General features: G+C 46.4%; 1 protein-coding gene across 1 annotated transcript in view; it reads right to left on the bottom strand.

The window, feature by feature from the left end:
- ALDH2 (aldehyde dehydrogenase 2 family member) overlaps window positions 1-16,863 on the bottom strand; it is a 30,792-nt gene extending 13,929 nt beyond the window's left edge. Inside the window, exons 1-6 of the mRNA XM_079942593.1 lie at window positions 16,617-16,863; window positions 6,141-6,245; window positions 4,113-4,253; window positions 2,888-2,967; window positions 641-752; window positions 6-134 (exon numbers count right to left, since the gene is read on the bottom strand). Of these exons, the coding sequence (XP_079798719.1) occupies window positions 6-134; window positions 641-752; window positions 2,888-2,967; window positions 4,113-4,253; window positions 6,141-6,245; window positions 16,617-16,736 (687 nt within the window). The 5' untranslated portion in view covers window positions 16,737-16,863. The remainder of the gene's footprint in view (window positions 1-5; window positions 135-640; window positions 753-2,887; window positions 2,968-4,112; window positions 4,254-6,140; window positions 6,246-16,616) is intronic.
- Window positions 16,864-21,964: the final 5,101 nt, after the last annotated feature.

The raw sequence follows: 21,964 nt of genomic DNA, 5'->3' as shown, positions 1-21,964 counted from the left end.
CGCACCTCCTTAATCAAGTTGGCCACATAGAGGGCAGTGAGTGGAGTCTGCTCAGCCACCTTCATCACAACCACGTTTCCAGTCGCCAAGGCTGGGCCCAGTTTCCATGCTTGCATCAAGAGCGGGAAGTTCCACTGCAATCAACAACAGCCACTCCCGAAATCTCGGCCGAGAGCTGCACTGGCAGCAGAAAGTGGCAACCAGGGAGCAGAAGCAACACCAGGTTCTCTGAACCTCTCGTGTTCCCCTCACCACTCAATTGTAGATTTAAGACAGATAAACAAGGCAGGTGGTGGATGATAACATTAGTGACTCGCATTCATGCTTTTCCATACTAGGCACCATGCTACATCACCGCCTTCAATCCTCCCTACTGCCCTAAGACAGCTACTATCACTTCTACTTTTCAGATAAGGAAACCAAGTCCTAGGGGGATAAGTGACTTGTCCAAGGTCACAGAGTTCACCCGTGGCAGGGCTGGTTGGCTTTGTTAAAGACCATGTTCTCAACCACTGCCCAGGCCGCCTTCCAACATCACCCCACAGACCCTCCCACCTTGGCAATGAACCTGCCCAAGATTGCTGCCTCTCACAGCACTCCTGATAAACCTTCATTTGTTTATTATGAGTCTAACACTCACCGGGATGATCTGCCCACACACTCCCACAGGTTCATGGCGGGTGTAGCTGAAGTAGTCCCCATCGATGGGAATGGTTTTTCCGTGGTACTTATCAGCCCAGCCTGCATAGTAACTTAAAAAAAAAAAAAAAAAAATCCAAATTCCGTCAATGACTGTCAGGGACCCCTGTAAACTCTGGCAGAAAGAGAAAACTCAAACTGGTCCAACTGGGTCTTTCTGATAATTGCCCTGGCTCTGGGCTTATTTCCAGAAAGACTTAACTGCTAGGGTCACAATAATTCATTCTCGGTAACTAACCTCTAAGCCTCAGAATCACCTGGGGTGCTCATAAAAAACACCAAATTCCAGGTACCCACTTCTGACCTACTCAACTGACTCTGGGGCTGATGCCCAGGAATCAGTATTTTTAATAAACATTCAGATTTATTAAACTGTGACTGTCGCACCAGCCCAGCACCACAGATTAGCATCTGAGAACCATGGATCGACTCTAGTGGGAAAGTGCAAACCCATCTAACAGCTGGCACTTGCTGTGTGCAGAGCATTGTACTAAGACTGAGTGAACAGTGACCAGAAACAAATCAATGACTGGGTCCCAACCCTGTAAAGCTTACCATCCAGACACACAGGGACACAAATGGCAAAAACACAGCAAATTAGAGCTGGGGGGAAAAGAAGAGTCATGTGTTTATAGTATGTGATGATTTTCAGGGAAGTAGGAAGAATGAAAGATGGGGGAGAGATGCAACATGCAATGTAAAAGAGAGATTTATGAAATGAATGTGTCTGCTGAGGTTAGCCTGAGACCAGACTTGACCTGGGTGTGAACATAGGTTTGTGACGCCAGGGAGAAAAATAGCCACGGAGTTGCCAATCTGTACGAATTAAGGCATCGCTGCTCCCTTCTTCCCAGGTCTGTATTACGTGTGTTTGCACGCCTCAGAACAGGTATTTAATGGGCACAGAGGCACTCTGCTAAAACACAGGAAGGCCTGGGGCTCTGCCTGCTGTTCACCAGGCTGCTCCCTCTGGGGCGTCCTTGCAGAGCATTCTCTATCTTGGCACTGCTGCCATTTGGGGCTGGAAAATTCTTTGCTGTGGGAGGCTGTCCTGTGCACTGCAGGATTTTGAAAGCATCCCTGGCATCTATGCACCAGATGCCAGTAGCACCCCTCCCTCCCAGTTGTGACAACCAAAAACGTCTCCAGACATTAGCCACTGTCCCCTGGGAGACGCAACTGCCCTGGTTGAGAAACCCTGTTATGGGGGATAACTACAGTTTTGTTGTCCAACCCATACTTTTCTGGCACCGCTTCTTCCCCTCCACCTCTGTCCACATGGTCACAGAGGAACAGCCATTATTTGAACAATGATCTGTCCACCTGAACCACATCTGGTCAGACTCAAGGCCAGCCAGTCAGGGCCCCCCTTCCAGGAATTTGGCACGAGGACTAAGGGACTGCAGCTTAGTCTGGCCGGAAGCACTCATACAGCAGCCAGCCCAGGTGTGAGCAACCGGGTTCCAACATGCAGACTGGCCCCAGGAGAGGCCAGTGTAGTCGAGAGAAGAAGGAAGCAAGTAGGCAGCAGTTAGACTGAATGGCCTTCTCGATTTCAGACCCCTCACTCTCCACAGTTGCCCAAGTTAGGCTGAGTGAGTTCCTGTTACCTATGACCCAAGGGCTCTGACAAAGCTCTTATTCCTCATCTTGTATTTCTTGGTTATTAAAATGTTTATGATTAAACTAAACCCAAAGCTAGCAAGAGGAAGCAAATAATGAAGATCAGAGCAGAGATGGGTGAAATGAAAAACAACAGAGAATCAACAAATCCACAAGCTGGTTCTTTGAAAACATTCACTAAATTGACAAACCTTTAGCCAGACTAAGAAAAAAAGGGAGAAGCACAAATAACTAAAATCAGAAATGGAAGTGGGGACATTATAAAAACGGGATAAAAATCATTATAAGACAATGTTATGTGCAACTGTAGTCAACAAATTAGATAACCTAGAAGAAATGGACAAATTCCAACTAACATATAAATTACCAAAACTGAAAGAGAAAACGTGTATGACTCAATTACAGTTTTGGTATTGAGGGATGATTCCCATGAGATGGAGTCTAACTAGAATACATTTCTCCAACTCCTGTGGATCCTTTTACATTATTCTGTTTCCACCCCTCCAGCAACACTCCCTCCCCTCTGGCACGGCCAGAACAAAGAACAGGAAGCCTGAGCCCATACCGGAGACATTTGAGAACCATGTCCAAATCCACCAGGTAGGAAATGACGTAGGGCTTGCCGTTGTCCAGGGTCTCCAAGGCCTGAGCAAAGACAACAAGATCAACACGGACACGGGGGCACAGGAATGAATCAGTAAATCGGGTGACAAACAGCATTGAGGCTCAGCATGGTCTGAGAAGGGCTGGTGGCCCCTTTGTGCTGAACTTTGAGGCATTTCTGGGCCTCTTCAATGGCAGAGAGCAAGAGGAGGGGGATGAGAGGAAGGATGCACCAACTTCTCATTCAATCATTTCACTATATTTTTTTCAAGCTTCTACTCTATGGCGGATCCAGGTGCTAGGAATACAGAGGCGATCATGGAGCTTATAGAACAAAATGCCTTTGTAAAGCAATTATATTCCAATAAGGATGTTAAAAAAAAAAAAAGAAAAAAGAGCAAAAAGCCAGCAAATAATGACATGAATTAGTCACAAGTGTTAAAAGAGTGTTACAAAGTGCCCAACCCAGCTGGAGAAACTCCAGCCTGAGAAGCACCCTTTAGGCTAAAACCTGAAGGATATGTAAGAGGAACAAAGCAAAGGGGAAGGTATGAATGGTGACAGAGGGAAGAGTACCCTGGGCAGAGGAAACAGCATGTGCAAAGGCCCAAAGCTTGGCAGCGAAGAAGCTGAGGGAAAGCTGGTGAGTTGAGCTCTGTGTGTGAGGGCCACAGTTGGGAGATAGAGCCAGATCAGGAAGGCCTAGTAGATTATGTTGAGGGAACAGGGCTTTATCCTAAGGACACAGAATGTGATGGAAGGCTTAAGAGCAGAGTGCCATGGTATAATTTGCCTTCTAGAAGCTTCACTCTGGCTGCTATGTGCAGTATGAACTGGGGGAGGAGAGGGTATTGCCTCCTGGTTTCTTCTGCCTCTTGCAGACAGGGAGGAGGCCCACCACACAGAGAGGGTCTGGGAGAGGTGTCCATCCCTCTGGGGGGTCTCTCTCCAGGAAGGTTTCCCCATCATAGCCCCCTCCCCACCCGAGTCTCCTCCTTTCTTAGCCAAACCCACTGCATCAAAGGAAACACTAAGAGGCTTCCCAGGTTGGTACAGGAGGGTACCCCAAAGGTGTCCAGCCTACGCCATTCTGGCCAGTTACTTGTCAGCAAGGCAACACTTTCCTGGCTATCCGTGGGACATCCATTCGCCATGTGGGATGAGAGGGGAGAGGGCAGAGAACTTACTGCCAGGTAGGTCCGGTCCCGCTCAATCAGATCAGCCAGGCGGTTCAGCAGCCAGCCCCTTTTGGACGCATCCATGCGGCGCCACGGCGAGCCCAGCTGGAATGCAGCCCGGGCAGCCTTCACTGCCCTGTCCACGTCTTCCTGGAAAATACCCACCGAGGTACTTCAGGCCTTCTCAGCAATAACCACCTCCAAACGCCTCCTGCCCCGCTGCCGAACGTGCCCACAGGAGCTTCAGTCAATGCCTGTGTGGGAACTGCCCCAAACAGTTCCTCCCAGCCTCAAAAGGGCTCTGTTTGACCAGCTTCAGAATTAAATGACTGGGCTTCTCTCCTTCCCAGCAGTCATGGTGGGAATGAGGATCCTGATGGTTTCCATTTCAAAATCCCCCAAAGAGTTAACGTAGGGAGAGGCATTCAGGGATCAGCACTAAGAAATTGGCCATTTTCCCCCTCTTCCTTTCAAAACAAGCCCAGTGAAATTAACCATTCCTTCGGAGACGACTGGCAGTCTCCAACTAATGCAGGTTTAACCAGCTTCCCTCTCCTGGGAAAGCAATAAAATCAACACAGCTAGCATTTTCCATATAGGGAGATGTGTATCAGGAGGTACGGAGCATGGTTTTCATTAATATTAAATACATTTACCATTAGACTACCCTATGAGCCAGGAAAGTATTCACACTTTCTTTTAGCAAAGGGAGAAAGGCCTTAAATGTACATATAGAAGACTGTTTTAAAGCAGAGGACAGGAGGCATTCTTGAATTATTTTTAATGCTTTTTCTATTTTAATAAATGAAATGTTTTTTACTGAAAGTTTAATTTTTTTTTTTTGTGGTACGCGGGCCTCTCACTGTTGTGGCCTCTCCCGTTGCGGAGCACAGGCTCCGGACGCGCAGGCTCAGCAGCCATGGCTCACGGGCCCAGCCGCTCCGCGGCATGTGGGATCTTCCTGGACCGGGGCACGAACCCGTGTCCCCTGCATCGGCAGGCGGACTCTCAACCACGGCGCCACCAGGGGAGCCCCTGAAAGTCTAATTTTTAACTTTAAAATTAGTATTTTTTCATTACTATGGGTACATATAATCAAATCCAAATATACTATAGACACCATAGCTAGATCTCAGGAGATCTGAATTCTGCTGAAGAAGATTTCCATCTAGCTCTGTACTTCCCTTCTCTGACCTTCAACTTCCAGGTCTGAAATGGACAGACTGGATTAGATGTTCTCAAATTAAATTCCAAGTCTACAATTCTGCAACTGTATGAATTTTTTTATATTTTATTTTTAATATATCTTTATTGGTGTATAACCTGCTTCACAATACTGTGCTAGCCTCTGTGGCACAACAAAGTGAACCAGCCACATGCACACATATATCCCCTCCCTCTCGAGTCTCCCTCCCACCCTCCCTATCCCACCCCTCTAGGTTGTCCCAAAGCACGGAGCTGATCTCCCTGTGCTATGCTGCTGCTTTCCACTAGCTAGCTATCTATTTTACATTTGGTAGTGTATATATGTCGATGCTACTCTTACTTCGCCCCAGCTTCCCCCTCCCCGCCGTGTCCTCAAGTCCATTCTCTACGTCTGTCTACGTCTTTATTCCTGCCCTGCCACTAGGTTCATCAGTACCTTTTTTTTTTTTTAGATTCCATATATATGCGTTAGCATACAGTATTTTTCTCTCACTTCACTCTGTATGACAGACTCTAAGTCCATCCACCTCACTACAAATAACTCAGTTTCGTTTCTTTTTATGGTGGAGTAATATTCCATTGTATTTATGTGCCACATCTTCTTTGCACAACTGTACAAATTCTTGAACCCGGGTACAATCTAGCACTTTTACCTGCAAGGAAGAGTTTCTGTGGTTTCACTTAACTCAAAAAGTTTAATTGGCATTTTTAGTTATGAAAGTAATACACACACAGTTTCAACCATAAAAAAACATGTTAGAGAATGAAACCATCCTTGTGCACCCCCAACCCACTCAGCCCTGCCCTGAAGTTTAAGTTACCATATCTCACCTTGTCCCCTTCAGCTACATGACAGATGACATCCCCAGTGGATGGATTGATGGTGGGGAAAGTTTTCTTGCTGACAGAATCATGCCACTCATTGTTTATGAAGATCTACAATGAGAAGGAAGAAAGTCCTCAGGACCAGCTCTCAACCTGATACTGACCACCAGCCATGTTTTAAAAAAAAAAATCAGAAAGAACAAATAGGAATTAGCTTCAGAGGGATGTGGCCTAGAAGTTAAAAGCACAGGCCTTGGAGACAATCCAAGCTGGAGCACCCACTCTGCCAAGTACTGTGGGTAAGTCATTTCACCTTTCAATGCCCTGGTTTCTTTGACCTGAGAAATGAAGACTGTGTTCCTTTCTTATCAGTAATCCGTATATACTGCTGTGTAACATCACCTCAACAGTTGGTAGCTTAAAATGCTTTATTATTATCTCTCACAGTTGTGTCCATTGATTAGGCTCAGCTGGGCAGGGCTTGGTCATGTGGTTGCAGAGCGAGGGCACCTGGGGCTGCAGGTGCAAGATACTTTCTTCACTCATATGTCTGGCACCACATGGTTGCTTGGGCTTCCTGACTGTATGGCAGACTCAGGCTAGTCAGACCTCTCACATGACAGCTGGCTTCCCTAGAGAGTGTTCCAAGACACCAGGCAAAAGCTGAAAGGCTTCTTAAGACCTAGCTTCAGAAGTCACATGGCCTTATTTCTGCCACCAATTCCATTGGTCAGCATGAGTCACAGGCCCAGTCCAGATTCACAGGGAGGGAGGAGAGCCTCCACCTCTGCCTGGGAAGAGCAACGAAGAATTAGCAACCGCTGTTCCTCTACCACACTACTGTAGTAGGGTTGTTATGAGAACCAAGTTAGATTATTCTTTCATCCATTCAGTAAATATTTAGTGAACACCTGCAATGGGCCAGGCACGGTTCTAGGGCTGAGGACACAGTGGGAACCAAACTCAGGAACTTTTCTCTCATGGAGCTGGCGTTCTGGTAGGCACAGAAAATAAAGAAGCAATCAAATATACAAGGCAGTCTCAGACTGCAGTCATAAGTGCAAAGGAGAAAAACAAGATCCATAGAGAGTACTGAAGTGGAGGAAGATAGAGAGCTCTAGCTGGGATGGTCAGGGAGGGTTTCTCTGAAGAGCAGACATTTGACTTGAGCCCTGACTGATGAAAAGGAGCCAGCCATGGGAAGAATGGAAGGATGAACAATCCAGGCAGCAGGAACAGCAAGTGCAAAGGCCCTGGGGCAGGAATAAGTCTGGTGTGTTTGAGAAAAAACAAAGGCAGCCAGAGTTACTGATGAACCAGGAAGGAAGTGCTAGGAGATGGGGTCAGAGAGGAGGACAGGTCCTGTGAAACCCTCAGGGGAGCAGAGCAGAAATCTCCCAGCAAGCTGTCCCCTGAGGCTGGGGAAACTGGTCTTTCCAGAGGGGGCTGAGGTCACTTCAGTCACTTTAACCAAGGCTGGGCAAAGGTCACAGGTGGGGTGAAGGCAAGGACACCTGTCCAAGGCCACTCTGCCTTCCTTCCCCAAGGGCTCTCCTGGGCCCCAGCATCCCAACATGGCCTGGCCCCGGCTTAGGACCTGGGAAGTTGTCTGCAGTCACTCAGCCAGGTTCTTTGGAAATGTGTGTGGGTTCACATTAGGTGGCTGATCATCAATCTGAAGGGAAAAGACACCCCTGTTTCCTCCTGCAAGAGAGCTGGGAAGCAGGCAACAGGTAGTTTCCAGTGGAGGGAACAGGTGTAGCAGAAAGAGTTCAGGCTGGAAGCCAGCTGGACCCGAGTTCAAGCTGGACTGGGCCACACCCTCCCCACATGCTCCCCTCTCTGAGAATCGGCCTTGCCTCCTGGTGAACTTGGAGGAGAGTGAAGCCCACGGGGAGGAGCAGAGGTAACACCCGTGGAGGAAGGAGGACAGCCTGGCACACAGCCTGTGACCACTCCAAACATCTGTTCCCGTTGCCACCCTGAGTGCAGGCTCAGGTTTCACAGCCTCACACCCACTGATTCACTGAAGCACTTTAAGGAGGAGGTCAGCTACAGAGAAAGGCAGGCCGCAGTGGGTGGGGGTGAGCCTGGCTGGCCTTGTACTGTTCCCTTCTGCTGACCAAGATGTCAGCACCTGGAATCATGTGAATGTTCTACCCATCACCTGCATGTCATGGAAATGGCTATTGACAGTTCCTGGCTACTCATTATGTGGCAGCCCCTGTACCAGAAGCTTTCCATTACTGGATCATTCCCATTTAAACCTCATAGCAAACCTAGGTAAGCTGCATCCTCCCTACAGTTGGGGGACACTGAGGCACAGAGAAGTCAAGCCACCTGCTCAAGGTCACACAGCAGTGAGAGCAGAGCCGGGATTTGAACCCAAGTCTTCGGAACTCCAAAGCCTGTGCTCTTCACCCAGTTCTTCCCCCCAACTCCAGACTCCAGTCAGAGCCCATGTTTGCCTTCGAGGAGGTCAGAACTCGTTTCCTAATCTCCATCTTTATGGTTTACTTAACTGCCCTGCTGCCAGTTTGATTTTGAGTTTTTATTATGGGTGCTATAAAAAGCACCAGCCTCTAAGCCAGACAGACATGTGTTCGAATCTTGGCTCTACCCCTCACAAGCTGTGACCTTGGGGCCAATCCCTTCATTTCCAGATGCTCGTCAGTCTCTGGGGATGACACAGCCGGGGGCTTAAATGTGAGGACTAAATTCAACGAGGGGTGTAAGCTCCTAAGCCAGGACCCCACACACAGTGTGTCTCACCACCACAGTCAGTACATTACTCCAGACACCTGCACAGCAGCATACTAAATTAGTTTATCCTGAAAAAATTTTCGTTGTTATTTTGCAAAGATCAGGAAGTATGAAGCGGAGAGTGGGCCAGTCTGGTTAAACTCCCCAGGTCCTCACCCCTTCCTCCCTGGGCGGGGCCCACACCGTCCCCTGATCTTGTCTAGGACCCTGGAAAGAGCACTCCCTGGTCCCTGTCTGCCTCTCAATGCCCTGGATTTGTTGAGTCACTCTCCACTGCTGGATTTTCAATAGTCCATCCTCCCTTCTAACTAATAGGATAAGCTGGGATTTGCAGGAACCTGGAATCTTCCTTCTGTTTAGAGTTCCCACTTCCCTTCTCCTAAAGCCAGACTTCAGTGGTGCCCTCCTTGGGGAGGGGGAGCTAGGGTGAGAACCGTTCTCATACTAAGCCTCTGCCAAAGTTCTGCTTCAAGTGGGGAGAGCTTCATAGTGACTCATCTTGAATAAACACAAGAGTGGACTCTAGGCCAAATGCTTCATAACCTCTCGGCCAAAAACCCAACGCCTAACTTACATAATATGTTAACTCACTCTCCCTGGGAGGGGGTCCTACCGGGCTCACACTTCCCCATTATAGTTTCCAGAAGCAGAGGGACAGACAGCCTCATGGAATCAGAAGCTGACACTTTGAATCTGGACTGCTGGCAAAACTCATAGAGCTTTTCCATCAAAATGCTCTATTTTCTCTACATTTTAATAAATACATCTCACTGCATTTTATAAGTTGGATTCACTCATCCATGCAGTGGTTAGTGTTAACCAAGTGCCATTGCCATGCTGGGCACTGAGTGAAACAGCCAAGTCCTGGCTCGTTGAACCAAAGTCCCGGGAGAAGAGACATGATCAACAAGCAAATGAAGAGAGAAGCAGAAACAAACAGGCAACAGTGAGGACCAGAGGGGGTACCTGAGGCAAGGGCTTGGGGACACAAGGAACCAAAAGGGCCCCGTAGCTGCAGAGTGAGGGTGGGGGAGAACAGAGGGGGCTCTGGGTTCCGCACCTGCAGTGTGCCAGGACCTGCACTCGTGCTGGGGTCCTGGAGGGAACGGGACAGACATGGGGAGTGTCCATTCTCAGTGGGGATCATGGACTTTTTTTTTTTAATAAATTTATTTATTTTATTTTATTTATTTTTGCCTGCGTAGGGTCTTCATTGCTGCGCACGGGCTTTCTCTAGTTGCAGTGAGTGAGGGCTACTCTCCGTTGCGGTGCGTGGGCTTTTCACTGGGGTGGCTTCTCTTGTTGCAGAGCACAGGCTCTAGGAGCTCGGGCTTCAGTAGCTGCAGCACGCGGGCTCAGTAGTTGTGGCTCGCGGGCTCTAGAGCGCAGGCTCAGTAGTTGTGGAACGCAGGCTTAGTTGCTCTGCGCATGTGGGATCTTCCCAGACCAGGGATTGAACCTGTGTCCCCAGGACTGGATTCTTAACCACTGTGCCACCAGGGAAGTCCGATAATGGACTTTTATTCTGTAACTTGCTTTTATGAGTAAGTTTATCTTGGACGTTATTCCACAGGCATATCTGCCTCATTATTTTAAGCAACATAGCAATCTTCAAAACTAACGGACCACAATTTATTTAATCGTGTCCTACAAATGCACTTTTAGGAAAAGTTTTCACTGCAAGCAGACCTCAGAGATATTTTGGGTTCACTCCAGACCATCGCAATAAAGTATTGCAATAAAGGGAGTCACAGGAATCTTTTGGTTTCCCAGTGCATATGAAAGCTATGTTTACATTATACCACAGTCTATTAAGGGTGCAATAGCATGATATCTAAAAAAATCAATGTGCATACCTTAATTTAAAAATACTTTATTGCTGGAGCTTCCCTGGTGGCACAGTGGTTAAGAATCCGCCTGCAAATGCAGGAGACATGGGTTCAAGCCCTGGTCCAGGAAGATCCCACATGCCGCAGAGCAACTAAGCCCGTGCGCCCCAACTACTGAGCCTGCGCCTAGAGCCTGCGAGCCACAACTACTGAGCCTACGTGCTACAACTACTGAAGCCCACGCGCCTAGAGCCCGTGCTCCACAACAAAAGAAGCCCCTGCAATGAGAAGCCCGTGCACCGCAACAAAGAGCAGCCCCTGCTCGCTGCAACTAGAGAAAGCCCACGCAGAGCAACGAAGACCCAATGCAGCCAAAAATAGATAAATAAATAAATAAAATTTAAAAACAAAAAACTTTATTGCTAAAAAGTGCCAATCATCCTCCAAGCCTTCAGCAAGTCATAATCTTTTTGCTGGTGGAGGATTTGAAATGTGGTGAGAATTACCAAAATGTGACAGAGAGACAGGAAGTGAGCCAATGCTGTTGGGAAAACGGCGCCAACAGACTTGCCCAATGCAGGGTTGCCACAAAGCTTCAATTTGTAAAAAGCGCAGTATCTACAAAGTGCAATAAAGCACAGCACAATAAAATGAGGTCTGCCTGTATTCCTGACAGTGCTGCTGCTGCAAACATCCTTAGACACGCATCTTTGCAAAGCTGGGGCAGGTTACCGTATTTAGAATTACTGAGTTGGAAGATAACATGATCCGTGGCTTCCTCGGATATCTTCTATTCCAGGCCCCTGCGGATTAGGAACTGCAAACAGAAACTTGTGGGGAGGGGTGAGAAACTGGGGCAGGACAGTAGAGCTGGGAGCAGGACTGCAGGACCCTGGAGAGGAGTCTTAACCAAAGCGAGGACAGAGTGATATTCTAGTGCCACCTCCACCCCATGGCAATGGACAGTCATAATCTGCCCAAGGTCGCCAAAAAAGGTTAAATGCCACTCAGCAGCTCCAATTTACAGATGTAGGACCCATTCTAGAAAGACTTTATTTTCAAGCTTTGATGCATGAAAGAATTAGGGATCTGTTACCTAGGAAATCTACACCCCTGGAATATGTTATTTTCCCTAAGAAGGAGTGAGGAAATGCTGTGGCTTTCTATCCTGGGGTGAATCCTGCTGGCAACTGCTTTTTCAGTGGCAGTTGGGTAATTTATGTCTAAGAGAAAACAGATCATAAGGAGAGAAACATAAACATGGAATGCCACCCACATTCACACTTATCCACACAATCATTTAGGTACCTCGGGGTTAGTTTGGGGTTTAGGCCAAGGGCAGCCACCTCCCCCAGAATGTCTTCCTGAACATTCTTTCCTCATCCCCCAAGGCCTTTGGTCTCACATTCCTGGACTTTCTATTATTTCTACAAAGATCTTAAAACTCCTAAACAAGCAATAAAAGCAACGTAATCAGTGTGGAGATATGTCACTTGACTCATTCAGCACACAGCCATTCCAAACCACTGCTTAGCCCAACACAGGTTTTGGCTCATTCCGTAACAATCTCTCAAGGAAAACAAGATAAATCAAACTCCTATTCTGTACATACCACCTGTTAACAGTGATCATCTGCAGGGGTGGGATATCAGAGGACTGTTTTTCTTTTATTTTTCATTTTTATATTAGCTTATAGGCCACTTATTTTTAAAGAAATAAAACATTTAAACTCCCCTTGAATCACTGCCCACAAGCAGATTCCCTATGCAGCCGTGCCCTCACGCCAAGGAGCATTTTCCTTCCAGGACATTTTTAGCCATTTATATGGACCTATGTTTATCCATATTTGACAGAAAGTCTGTTTTGATAATTTTAATTAGTTTCACATCACTCAGAGTAGGAGACATTTTCCCCTCTTGAAACATTGTTTTTGAGATCCATTATTCATACGGTTCCAGCTAATTCCTTTAACTACTGTGTGCACAGAATTATTCTTTCCTGTAGCTGTAACATATGTTGTTCATCTGTTTCCCCATGGAAGGCAGGCTGGCTTATTTCTTGGTTTTTGCTAATATGCAGCAATGAACATCTATATGTGCCTATGTATATGTCCAGTGAATTTCCACCTCACATACTTCTGTAATGCTTGACTTTTTGTACTGAGGATGTATTACTACTGGAATCAGAAAATTCGATATAAGGAGACCCTTTTTTAATTCTCTTTTTGTCAGTTTTCTCTTTAGTTCCTGAATGTTGTGGTCAAGAGGTTAAGAATAGAGACACAATTTTTTTTCCTGCCCACAAGGCGCAGCTTGCAGGATCTTAGTTCCCTGACCAGGGATTGAACCCTCGCAGTGAAAGCGCAGAGAACTAACCACTGGAATGCCAGGGAGTTCCCAAGACACAAATTTAATTCACCCCGAACTCCCATTCAACTTTACCGCAACCTAGCGCAGCCCTCCAGGAAACAAATTACAACTACAACAGTGCCCGCATAAAATGGAGTTACACCACCATTATATTCGAAGCTCAAAAGCCTCACTGTTATCTCCTATTTAAGGCTGCAGTAAATACGGAGGTGCAAGAAGCCATGAGCCAGGCACTTGCTAAGGGCTGTGCAAGGATGCCTCCCTTTTATCCTGACAGCAACCAGATGATGTAGATGGGATTTTTACCCCATTTTACAGATGTAGCAGCTAAGGTACAGAGCTAAGTAACTGTACCACCCTCCATATCCCTCTTTCCTTGCCTTATTTTTCTCCATAGCGCCGATCGATCAGCTTGCTCCATACTATGCATTTCGCTTGTCTTCTAGGATGCAAACTTCCCGTGATCAGGGATTCTTGCCTGTTTTGTTGGTTGGAATTGGGGTTGCTGAGGTGTCTTTTGAATGAGTGAACCTACCCGGATTGATGTTACTGAGTGACAGGCAGCCTGAGTCCAGAGAGTGAAATAGTGTCCAGTGATTTTTCTCATCTTCATTATTATTATCAACCAACATGAACTGGTGATGTTGAAGATGAAAAGTATTAGTCACAGCTCATCCAAAGGAATTACTCTGCTGAAACCACACTCCCTTGAGTTTTCCTTTGAGTTGTCTTTCCAGATCTTAATTACTCTCCAAGTCAGGGAAGAAAAAAGGAATGAAAAATGAAAATCAGTTTCCTTGACAGAGCTGTGTCCCTGAAACCCACCAAGGATGAGAAATGTTGATCTTCATGAAGCCTGGCCATCATCAGCTCCCCATACAGGTCCCTGCTGGTGAGTGGGGGAGGAACTTGTCCTGTAATCTCCCTAACCCAACAAAGAAGTTCCCCCAACCCTATAGCTCCACCCAGGACAAGTAGAGGCAAGAGGACCCCAGGAAGGTTGACCAAACCACCCCACTCTATAGACTCTTCTGGTTATGAAATAGATGTGGGAAGGAAAAGACCTATTGCCTGTGCCACCCCCTCTTCAAGGAGAGACCCAACAAGCTTGAAATGCAACATTCCCCCAAATACCCTTGGGTGAGAAATTCCAGCGCCTATAGAAGCAACTTCAAAGCCTGGAACAGCTCCTTCTGGGGAAACTCCAGACTCCAGAACAGTTCACTGAACGTCAAGGAATCAATAATCCCCAGGGAAATGTCCAGGCATGTGATCTAGTTTGTACCTAGAGCTCCTGGTAAGAGACTCAAAATGTTAGGATTAGACCTTGGCATTCTTGCCATCAGGGATTGCAACAACTCAACACTGAAAATGGCCCAAGAAGCTTTAAAAGGGGCCTGTTCCAGCAGAGTGTGGATTGCTCATGCGGATTGCTTTGCAACCCCTGGGAAGAATAAATAAGATCTGAATGTACTAGTTTAGGAAGACAATCCAGATACATTGTTCAATGAGACAGCTTCAGAACAGTAAGTGCAAGGATCTCATTTAAGTAAAAGCAAAAAAACCTGGTGCACGCTCTCACACACACACTGAGGCAAAGAAAAAGTCTGCAGGATCACAGACCTACCAGTTAACAGTGCTCTTGAAGGGAGTGCAAGGGGGTATGCGGGAAGTTTTACTTACTTCTGCATTTGTATACAGTGAGCAAGGGTTCCTTTTTTTTATAAATAGCATTCTTTTTTTTTTTTCTCTTGCACCGTGTGGCCTGTGGGATCTTAGATCGAAACAGGGGCCCCCTGCAGTGGAAGCGTGGAGTCTTAACCACTGGACCAGCAGGTAAGTCCAAGGGTTACTTTTAGGATCTCAAAAAAATCTGATAAAGAAAAGCAGCTGCAGGAAGATTTCACTCTGCTCCAACTTACCTTATAAACTAAATCTAGAGAACAGGGCTCGTGCTGTCGACCAGAGCTGTGTGCATGTTTGGACCCTGTTTCCTCACCTCCACATAAGCACAAAGGAGGATGATCTTCATTAGATCCTGCGGCCACAAAGGCTTGGGATGCTGCTGCCTTTCCCTTGAGGATATTTCTGCTTGATGTTCAAGTCTTCCAAGCATGAACTCCTCCTTAAGCAGCCTAAGGAGCAGCAGCCACTGCCTTTTTGGCTTGTGTTATGCAAAGGGCATCTTATTTTACCTTTTGTTTTTATTCCCTTGCAAATGACCATTTGTAACACCCTTTAAATCACACAGGTGTGCCTTTACCCACTGTCTCTGTGCAGATTTGCAGCCAAGCTCCTGACCAGACAAGCAGGTTCCCTGTTGAAAGCAGCCAGCCAGGGGCCATCTCTACAGCATCCTAAGTCAGCAGTGACCCCTTTATTCCCACCCAGAGTTGCAACAATAGTACTATGGAAGGTTCTGGTTATCGGCTTACTCTTGGGGGCCTAGATGTGGACCCCAACTCTGCCGTTGACTTGAGTCTTCGGGTAACTCACTAAACCTCTTTGTAACTCAGTCTCTTCAACTGTAAAATGGAGATAATCACAGTACCTACCCCACCGGGCCGGCACAACAGGTAAATGCTTAGACTGGTGCCAGGTGCAAAGGAGGTACACAGAGAATATGAGCTGTTACTCCTGTTAAGTGCCCACGTGGTGTATGAACCCCTGTGCTCACCCTCTGACCCCTTCCCACTTTATAGAAGTTGAAGCTCAGAGAAGGGCAGCAACTACACAAACAAAATGAACTCTCATAACCAATTTCCTTCTCTGTGACTTTCAGCACTTTACCCAAACTCAAAGATCAAAAGAAAAAATATTCCCAAGTCCTGATCGAGCAAGAAATCAGCTACTGGGAGTCAAAGTTATCCTGGAAAGTCCCTCCTTTCTTTGACCAAAGAAAGAGCCTTGGAAGGCACAGACACCATTTGGGAATTGCGCTGTTGTAGCGAAGGTCTCCACCCTTTCCCAGTTGCCAGCAGTGGAAGTGCCAGGACGCCGAGCGGCCGCGGCCGTGGCCTTGGCCTCTCGGCGAACTGGTGACCCTTAGCTGAAAAGGACTCCTTTTTGTTTTTCCTTTTGGACGTTCTTGGACGAGGGCATGAGGCAAGGGATAAAAGACTACGAAAAGACAAAACTGTTCCTGCAAAGAGGGTCTTAAATGGACATGTCCTCTGGGTGGGTGATGTCGTGAAGACTCTGCGCAGACACAGGACGACCAAGGCCCGAAAGCCGAGAACGACTGGGGATGGGGGAGGGGGCGGGGGATGGAACCCGGAAAACGGGCAGCGGCCAGACAAGACAAATAAGTGGCCAAAGTCACAGCTGCATAATGGAACCGAGGTGTCAGGGGCGGCGAAGGGGCCAAACTGCTCGCAGGCAGGGAAGGGAAGATGTGCGGAAACAGCAACTGCAGCAGACCCCTCGAGTCCCAGCTGGATAAACTGAGGCCCGAAGAGATCCAGTCCCTTCCCACCCGGCGGCCTCCGTCCCCAGAGAACAAAGCGCTGGGGCGGCCTCACCTTGTTGTAGAAGACCTCGGGCTGCTGGTTGGGGGCCGGCACGGCCGGGGTGGCGGCGGCCGACAGCAGCCGGCGGCCCTGGCAGGGCCGGGCGGCGGCGAGCACAACTGCGCGCAACATGCCGAGGCTCCCGCTGGAGTGCCGAGCGGAGCCCTGGCGGCTTGAACTGGAAGGACGGCCGGGCGGGCAGCCCCGTGCGCGACCTCCCCCCGTCCCCGGCGCGGCCGCCAATGGGCAGGCGCGTGGCGGGGCCCTGGGGCGTACCCGCGCCTTCCCCCGCCCCAGGCGGAGCTGCGCCTCGGCTGCTCGCCGCCAATACGCGCGCGCGCCCGCGAAGGGGCGGGTGGGGCTCGAAGGTAGAACCTCCTGCGCGTGGCGCGCCGTGGGTGTAGCGTCTCAGGATCTGGCGAGTTCACCGCACGTTGGCTGAACCCCTACTGTGTGCCTGAACCCTTAATGTGTACAGGCAAGAACCGAAGCGACCCTGGCCCTGACTTCAGGGGGCTTATACTCTAGTGGGAGAGGCCAACCTTAAACCAAACAGGAGGTAATTTCAGATTGTGATTAGGGATGTGAAGGAAATGAATAGGGTGAAGGTGTAGTTGGGGCAGAAGGCACTGCTTTTAAATCCCTTGGTCAGGAATTAAGACCTGAATTGTTAAGGTTCTGTGACTAAGGGAAGCATTGCAGGGGAAGGAACAGCAAGGGCAAGGCCTTGAGATGGGACATCTGACTTGTGTTGCAGAAAGGGAAAAACTGGAGGCCAGTGAACAAGGGGGAGAGGGTTGGGAGGTGAGGTGAGAGAGGTGGGCAGGGCCAGAGGTGGAAGGATTTTAGAGGCAGTGGTGAGGGATTTGGAAGGGAAGGATAGATCTTGGAGAGACAGCAGTGAGTGGTCCTGAGCAGAGATTTTTAGTTCCCTGCCCAGGAATTGAACCTGGGTAGCCTAGATGAAAACCAGAAATCCTAGCCGCTAGACCACCAGGGGCTAGAGGCTAGAAGCAAAGTGGCCCTGGCTCCTTCCCCCATTTGAAAGCAAGAATGGTTCAAAGAGGCAAAAACTGTAAAATCAGGTACAAAGTTTATTATTAGAGACACAGCACAACTGTATGGGAGAACACACAGAGAAGCAGTTTATTTATGTAAGTCAGAAGTTAGGCAGAAATACATACCCAGAGAGAAAGGGTATGGGCGTCCTCTCTAATGAGGAGGAGTGCAATAAAGAGGCGATTTAAATCTCTCATACAGGACAGTTCTTCCAGGTCTTTGTTTACATTTGGCCAATTATATATTTTTTAATTAATTTATTTTTGTTTGGGTTGGGTCTTTGTTGCTGCGCATGGGCTTTCTCTAGTTGCGGCGAGCGTGGGCTACTCTTCATTGTGGTGCGCGGGCTTCTCATTGCGGTGGCTTCTTTTGTTGTGGAGCATGGGCTCTAGGCACACGGGCTTCAGTAGTTGTGGCATGCAGGCTCAGTAGTTGTGGCTCACGGGCTTAGTTGCTCCGAGGCATGTGGGATCTTCCCAGACTAGGGCTCGAACCTGTGTCCCCTGCATTGTAAGGCAGATTCTTAACCACTGTGCCACCAGGGAAGTCCCTTGGCCAATTATCTTGTTTCTTTTTTCACACCTGACCAGTCCTAGGACATCCTCAACATGCATGCACATCTTTTTGCTAAAATGGATCCCACCTCAGAGGCCTGTGGGGGTATGTCCACACTTATTATGGGGTGGCACCCCCTCCCTTTTTGAACCCTAAGGAGCCTTCCTGCAGATGTGCAGACAGGGAAGTTTTCCCTGACCTCAGGAGTGGTCATCTTATCTCTTTACTTCAGCAGAGCTCAGCTTCTGCCACTAGCTTTGTCCTTAGAGTGGACAAACACCACTTGACAGACACCAGCTGTCTGGCCCAGGGGCCCATCTATCTCCTACCTCAGGATGACTTGCTTGATTTGCATCTTAAACTAACTGGTTTCTCCTTCTTTGGAAAATGGACTACAGGAGGGCAAGGCTGGAAGTAAGGATCTTGCAAACTTTTATTCCATAGACATCCCAGAGCTGGGCACTGGGGACACAGGGAGGAATGAGAGGACATAGGATAGGAAGGCAGATGGACACCAAGTCAAATGTGTGCATTTCAACTAGGTAAATATCAGCAAAAGTCCAGGAAGGAGTGAAGAAACCTGGCAGGAGGAGCTGAGCTGGTCAGAGATAAGTGTTTTGACAGCAGAGAAGCAGAGGAAAGGGGCACATCTAGGTGGCATGTGTCTGGGGAGCTGTTTAAGACTCCAGCCATTGGAGCTGAGGCCAAAGAGGTTGAACAAGGCCCAAGTATGAAGTACCAGGCAAAGATGTTGATCCAGCATCTGAAGGAGACCAGCAGAGAGAGAGAGTTTTGCTTTGTTTTGAAGAGCTAGTATGATGTCAAAAGGATATCGTAATAGTTAATAAAGCTGCTAAAATAGATTTGCCACAAAATTCTGATGGCTAAACACAATAAAGTCCCTGCCCACATGAGTCTCACACAGTAGTTCCCCTCCAGGTGACTCTGAGGTCAAAACCTGATTCCCAAAGTCACCCTAGGTCTCAGCACCATTCCAGACAACCGAAAGAGAAAAAAGCATTAAGGATGGCACAAGGGAGGTGTTTCTGGGCTGAGCCTGTTTCATTGGCTAGAATTCAGTCATGTGGCCATTCCTCCATGTAAAGGAGTCTAGAAAACAGGCTATGTTCCCAGGAAGAAGGGGAAATAAGTTTGGAGATCAGCTGCAGAGATAAACTGCAAAGTGAGTCTCCCTCTCTTCTCTGAATGCAGCACCCAGACCCCTCTTCCTGTTCCCCTTCCCCAAGACATCTTGCTTTTTTCACTTAGTAATGTGTGTGGGAGATCTTCTGTACCTGCACCCAAGGAAAGTGCTCTTGAATGGCCATTTAGGTTGTTTCTGATCTTTTGTCATTATAAACAATGCTGCAATGTATATCCTTGTCTTGCTTGAGAAATTCATAGAAATGGAACTACTAAGCTGAAGGATATTTACAATTTAATATATAGTAATTAGTAATATAGTAAATAGTTAGTAATTAGTAATATAAATTAGTAATAGTAAATAGTAATATAGCTATTACTATATTATTCTCCATACAGGTTTGATCAATTTATGCCCCACCCCCTGTCATGTCTGAGTTTCCTCACACCCTCACAAATACAGCTTATCAGATTATTTTTTTTTAGCTTTGCTAATCCGGTAGATGAAAAATAGCATTAATTTGAATTTCTCTTCTTAGGAATGAGCTTGAGTGTCTTTGCCTGTGTAAAGTCACATATTCTTCATGTGCTACGAACTAACTGTTCATGTCCCTTGCTCATTTTTCTATTGGATTGGTTGTTGGTTTCTTTAAAATTGATTTGTAGGGACTTCACTTATATCAAAGCAATTAACCTTTATTCTGTCATATGTAGTGCAAATACTTTCTGTTAGTCCTCATTTATCTCTTTACTCAGTCTATAACTTGTTTTTATTTTTGTTTTAGAGATTTTTTTGTTTGTTTTTGGTGGGGTTTTTTGGCCAATGCTTTCTTTTGTGCCTTCTGGCTTTTATAGTATGTCTAGAAAGCCTTTTCCACTCTGAGATTATTTGTTTTTAATTTCTCGTATATTTTTTCAAGTACTTTTTTTTTCAACTTTGTTGAGATCTAATTGACATAAAACATTGTGTAAGTTTAAGGTATACAACATGTTGATTTGATATATTAACTAGCACCCCCATCACATCACCTAAATATCATTTCTTTTTTGTGGTGAGAACATTTAAGATCTACTCCCTTAGCAACTTTCGAGTATATAATATTGTTAACTATATTACCAATATAGTTAACTGTAATACCATGCTGTATATTAGCTCTCCACAATTTATTCATCTTATAACTGGAAGTTTGTACCCTTTGACCAGTATCTACTCATTTCTCCAATCCCCAGCCCCTCACAACCACCATAACCATTCTACTCTGTTTCTATGGGTTTACCTTTTGCAGATTCCAATACAAATACAGTCATACAGTATTTGTCATTCTGTCTCTGACTTATCTCACTTAGCATAAAGCCCTCATGGTTCATCCATGTTGTTGAAATGGCAGGATTTTTTTCCCATGGTTGAATAATATTCCATCTTCTTTATCCATTCATCTGTTGATGGTTGTTTCTGTATCTCACCTATTGTGAATAGTGCTGCAATGAACATGAGAGTTCAGATATCTCTTTGGGATGGTTATTTTAGTTTCTTTGGACTCAAGTAGGATGGAGAGATCAAAAGGTAGTCCTCCATACTGTTTTCCATAGTAGCTGTACCAATTTACATTCCCACCAGTAGTATGTAAGGGTTCCCTTTTCTCCCCATCCTCACCAGCACTTGCTATGGTTGACTTTTTGTTGATAGCCATTCTAACAGGTGTGAGGTGATATCTCATTGTGGTTTTGACTTGCATTTCTCTGATGATTAGTGAGGCAAGTCTCTTTTCATGGAACTGTTGGCCATTTGTATGTCTTCTTTGGAAAGATGTTTATTGGTTCCTCTGCCCATTTTTTAGTCAGGTTATTTGTTTTTCTGCTATTGGGTTGTATGAGTTTTTTAATATTTTGTATATTAACCCCTTATCAGATATATGATTTGCAAATATTTTTCTCCTTCTGAAGGTTGCCTTTTCATTTTGTTGTTACTTTTGCTCTGCAAAAGCTTTTTAGTTTGATGTAGTCCCACTTATTAATTTTTACTTTTGTTGCTTGTACTTTTGGTGTCATATCCAAAAAATTATTGCCAAGACTGATGTCAAGGAGATTTTTTTCATGTTTTTTTTTTCCAGGAGTTTTATGCTTAAGTCTTTATTCCAGTTAATTCGAGTTAATTCTTGTGAGTGATGTAAGATAGGGGTCCAGATTCATTCTTCTGCTTTCCCAACACCACTTATTGAGTATTTCTTTATTTTCTAGTACTTTTATTGTTCATATTTTATGCTCTAAAATTTGATTCTTTTATTAATTTTGGTACAAGGAAAGATTTAGAGATCCAGTTCTTTTTCTTTTTTTTTTTTTTTTGATGTTACTTGGAGTTCCTAACACCATTTATTCAATAATTAATCTTTTCCCCACCCATATGAAAAGCCATCTTTTTGTACTAAATGCCCTTGAGTAGTTGAGTATTTCTGAACTATATTCTGTTTCATGGATCTGCCTATTCACATGCCAGTATGATGCTGTTGTGGCCACTATAGCTTTCTTGTAAGTCTTAATCTCTTGTACTAACATTTCTCTTGACCAAGATTTTTAAGCCTGGAAGTGATGAGTTTGCAAATATG

This window comes from Stenella coeruleoalba, assembly GCF_951394435.1.
Source record: "Stenella coeruleoalba genome assembly, chromosome: 14".
Classification (NCBI taxonomy): domain Eukaryota; kingdom Metazoa; phylum Chordata; class Mammalia; order Artiodactyla; family Delphinidae; genus Stenella; species Stenella coeruleoalba.
This window is presented reverse-complemented; position numbering and strand designations above follow the sequence as displayed.